General features: G+C 56.3%; 1 protein-coding gene across 2 annotated transcripts; it reads right to left on the minus strand.

Annotated features, from left to right (window-relative positions):
- Window positions 1-230: 230 nt before the first annotated feature.
- On the minus strand, window positions 231-3,514 carry ID4 (inhibitor of DNA binding 4, HLH protein). 2 transcript variants are annotated; one of them, XM_027748326.2, is made up of 3 exons: window positions 2,832-3,514; window positions 2,117-2,175; window positions 231-1,689 (listed from the first exon to the last, which is right to left on the minus strand). In XM_027748326.2, the coding sequence occupies exons 1-2, from the start codon at window positions 3,228-3,230 to the stop codon at window positions 2,131-2,133; spliced, it is 444 nt and encodes a 147-aa protein (XP_027604127.1). In that variant the 5' UTR covers window positions 3,231-3,514; the 3' UTR covers window positions 231-1,689; window positions 2,117-2,130. The 2 variants fall into 2 exon arrangements, with proteins under 2 accessions (XP_027604127.1, XP_027604128.1); XM_027748327.2 differs by having other exon boundaries at window positions 2,825-3,514.
- Window positions 3,515-3,809: the final 295 nt, after the last annotated feature.

Below are 3,809 nucleotides of genomic sequence, written 5' to 3' on the forward strand. Positions count from 1 at the left end.
AATCCTACTTAATTCTCCTACTCTGAAAATCCCATTTCACTAGCGCGTAAGCTATGGATCACACAAGATGAGCATCTTTCACTGAGTCTGGACACAAGTTTACAGTCAGGAAGACTTGATTGTACAAGAGCCTGCTGTAAAATTAATTCACCCATCAAATGGTATATGGACAAAAAGTGAAAAGAATGTGCTAATTCGGAGGTTTGAAGAAATAAGCTGAAGAATCACAGTTAAAGACAGGTAAATCTAGTTTAATGTTCACATGTAGTAGTTACACATCACAGAGATTAAACACGATTTTAACTGTAACATAGCTGCAGTGAAATGTAAGTCATTTTGTACTAGAAAAATAATCTTGACGCAGTTATCCGATTTTTGGTCTACTTAAGTTCGTTTTAAGATGAATTTACATCACTGATCATTTATTCGCCTATGTGCCTTTCTGCAGTTAGCTATTAATACTCTTTGGATGAAGGAAACAGCAACTGTTTTTGTTAATCGTTTGCCCTTTGGTTGCAAGCAGAGAACTGTTTTCAGTTTTTAAGCAATAATAAGCTGTAGGAACACAAGTTCGCAATAAAACTTTTTGGTGCTAAGTGAAGTTCCAGAACAAGTTTATTGATCTGATGCAACAGCAGATTTAAAAAAAAGCAGATTAGAGATCTAAAGCATTGCCCCCATAATGCAAAAAAATTAGATAGAATTTGTTTTTCTATTCTCAGTAAAAAACACTACATCTTACTGCTACTTTTATAGAATGCACTAAAAACCCCCTGTGCCTAAATGACAAAAGTGTAGTCTCAAAATGTATAATACACTTACAAACATTTTAAGTCTAGATTAAGGAAAACACGTTTGTATGGACTCCAAACAAGTTTATTCGCAATTAGACATCTCATGCAATCATGCAGGACCACTAGCTATAGCTGCAACTTTTGAGTCTAAAGGACATCTGGGGACAAAAAAAAGTCCTAAACATTCAAGATATTTCCGTATTAGCAGCTCCGTACTTGAGCTGTGGTTTTCTAAAGAGATATTCCCACAGATTAAAAAAAAACATACACACCTTTATAATATTTACAAAAAAATATTTAATTAAAAATATTTTATAATTACAGTAGTCTATTAAAGCATATACTTTTCTCACACTTATAGAACATCTCTATATATACACAGTATGAAATGTCACTCATTTGTCTATACAATATGTAACACTCCTGCAGGGAGAAGAAAGTTCCCTGGGCCCCAATAAAATCCATCTATTTTAAACAATAGATGTCAAATATATCTACAAATGCTCTGGTAGATTAGTAAAGCTTCAAGATTCGGCTGCTCGGTCCCTTAAGGGTTACAAGGTTTCTAAAGTCTGGTTTAGGCTCGGTCCTCTATCGCGGGGCAGAGTTGCAACTTTTCCTGCTGTCACCGCGGGACACGCTGCCGCTCACGGCTGGCCGGGAACGACGAGAAGAGACGGAACCGGGGAGGGGGGGGAAAAACCACGGGGGGTGGGGTGGGGGACCGCTACGGACGTGCAAAACGGTGAAAAGGCTCGGCTCTGCGGGGTGAAGCATGGGAACTGCTCGGGGGGGTTGGATGGTTCCTTCCTCCGGTGCGGCGGGGCCGGGCCGGGCCCCCTCCCGCCGCCGCCCGCCCCCCGTTGCCTCTGCGCGGCGCGGCACCGCCGCACACCTGTGGGAGAGGAATGAATAGAGGGGGTGTGTGAACCGCTCCGCTCCAGACCGACTGGCGCCACCAACAAAACACAAGACATGCTTGATCAACAACCCAAAACAAACCAGGTCAAACAACAACCGCAGCTCCCAGGCTGGGCCAGGCGGAGGGAGGGATGCGCAGCTGCACGCCGCAGCCAGAGGCGCTCCGGGGGGAGAGGGAGGGTGTTGGGGGGGGGGGAGAAAAAAAAAATAACCACCCAGTAATTAAAGAAAATAACCACCCGGTAATTAAAAGTAAAACCCCAAAGCCTCCTGCAAATATTTCTCGCCGGGCTCTGGTCCCTCTTCGGCTGGCTTCCCGACGGGATGCGGTGCGGCCCCGCCGAGCCCGGGCGCTGCGCTCCCCCCGCCCGCCCCCGGCCCCGCGCCCGCCCGGCACTCACCTGGGGAGCGGCGGTCAGCGGCAGAGGATGCTGTCCCCGGGCTTGTTAACAGAACCTGCCTGCGCAGCAACCAAACACGGCAAATTAGAGCTGGGGGCAAAGGACACGTAGACCCCCCTCACACCCCAGACCGCTCTCCTCCGCGTACCGAGTACTGCCACAGCCCCGCCGGCGAGGGCTCAGGGAAGCGCCCAGCTGCACGGGGGGACAGGGCCGAGGGGCCATCGCAGCGCTGCCGGCGGGGGGAAGCCCCGGGGGCACGGGGTTGCCGGGGCACACGCTCCCCGGGCTACCACCGGGGGTTCTCGTAGAAGGGAGACGTTCCCCGATTCCACCCCCTCAAAGCACGCTGCGTTCAATATGTACAGCCCCCACAGCCCCTCACACTCGCTACACGGCGCGGAAGGGTGGGAAGCGCAGGAGCAGCGCTTCTCTTCCCGTGTGTGCAAACACGCCGGCTACAGCTACTCCCTCAAGAGGCTGTAATTACACGGTACACACCGAGGGGATGCGGACACCCATCGCATACAGCCAGGGCGTTCCTGCTCCCGTCCACCCCGTCCCCTCCCGGGACTATGACCCCTCGGCAGAGCCAGGGGACTGGCAGTGGCATTGTATCACCAGGGTGCTCCCACGGCGGCCAGCGCTGACCACTAGGCCACGCCGCTCTGTCCTGCACCCCGCTTCCCGGGGTCATGTGTCACGCACCTCTTACCGGGTCAGTGTTGAGGGCTGTCAGTGGAGTCCTGGGGGTGCCCGCGGGACAGCTGCCCGGGTGCAGGGCGGGCGGCGGCGGCTGCTGCCGGAGCAGCGCTGGGTGCGTCTCCAGAGCCAGCTGCAGGTCGAGGATGTAGTCGATGACGTGCTGCAGGATCTCCACTTTGCTGACCCTCTTGTTGGGCGGGATGGTGGGCACCAGCTTCCTCAGCCGGCTGTAACAGTCATTCATATCGCACTGCAGGCAGAGTGCCGCCGGCTCCTCGCCCGACGGCGGGCCCCCCTTGCAGCCGCTGTGCTCGGCCAGGCACCGCAGGGCTGGGTGCCCCCCGCCGCCGCCCGCCACGCCGGGCTGCGCCTTGCGACTGGGGTGCCGGACGGGGCTCACGGCTTTCATGGTGCCGCAGGGAGGGAGGGAGACCTCCCTCTCCACCACCACCGTGCCTCCTGCTGCTGCGACCTCGCGAAGCCGCGCACGCACCGCCCGCAACGGGAGCGGAGCGCGGCCGCAGCGCCTCGCTGGCGTTACCGGCTGCTGCCCCGCGGGTGCAACGAGAGGCGCTCGCCGAGCCGCACGACGACGGCGGCGGCGGCGCCGCGAACACCGAGAATAAAAAAAAAAAAAAAAATTAAAAAAAAATTAAAATAAAATACAAACTGCTGTGGCTCCGCGGCCTCTCAGCCCAAACCACTACCACCACTGCTGCTGGCCGCGCCGCCCAATTTATAGCGCGGGTCGCGGGCGGGGCGGGCGGGGACGGGGGCGGGGCGGGGGCGGCACCGCGGCGGGGCCGGGCCAGCGGGGAACGGGGGGCGCTGCGGGGCCGCGCCGCAGCCAATCAGGGCGCGGCCGCCCCTCCCGGAGCGCGGCGCCAGCCAATGGCGACGGGGCCGGGGAGGGGCGGGCGGCGCGCGTGGACCCCCCCGGGGAGGAGGGGGCGGTGGCGGCGGCGGAGGAGGAGGAGGGGGCGGTCCC

This window comes from Pipra filicauda, unplaced genomic scaffold (assembly GCF_003945595.2).
Source record: "Pipra filicauda isolate LSUMZ 115617 unplaced genomic scaffold, ASM394559v2 scaffold49_size4853605_pilon, whole genome shotgun sequence".
In the NCBI taxonomy this organism is placed as follows: domain Eukaryota; kingdom Metazoa; phylum Chordata; class Aves; order Passeriformes; family Pipridae; genus Pipra; species Pipra filicauda.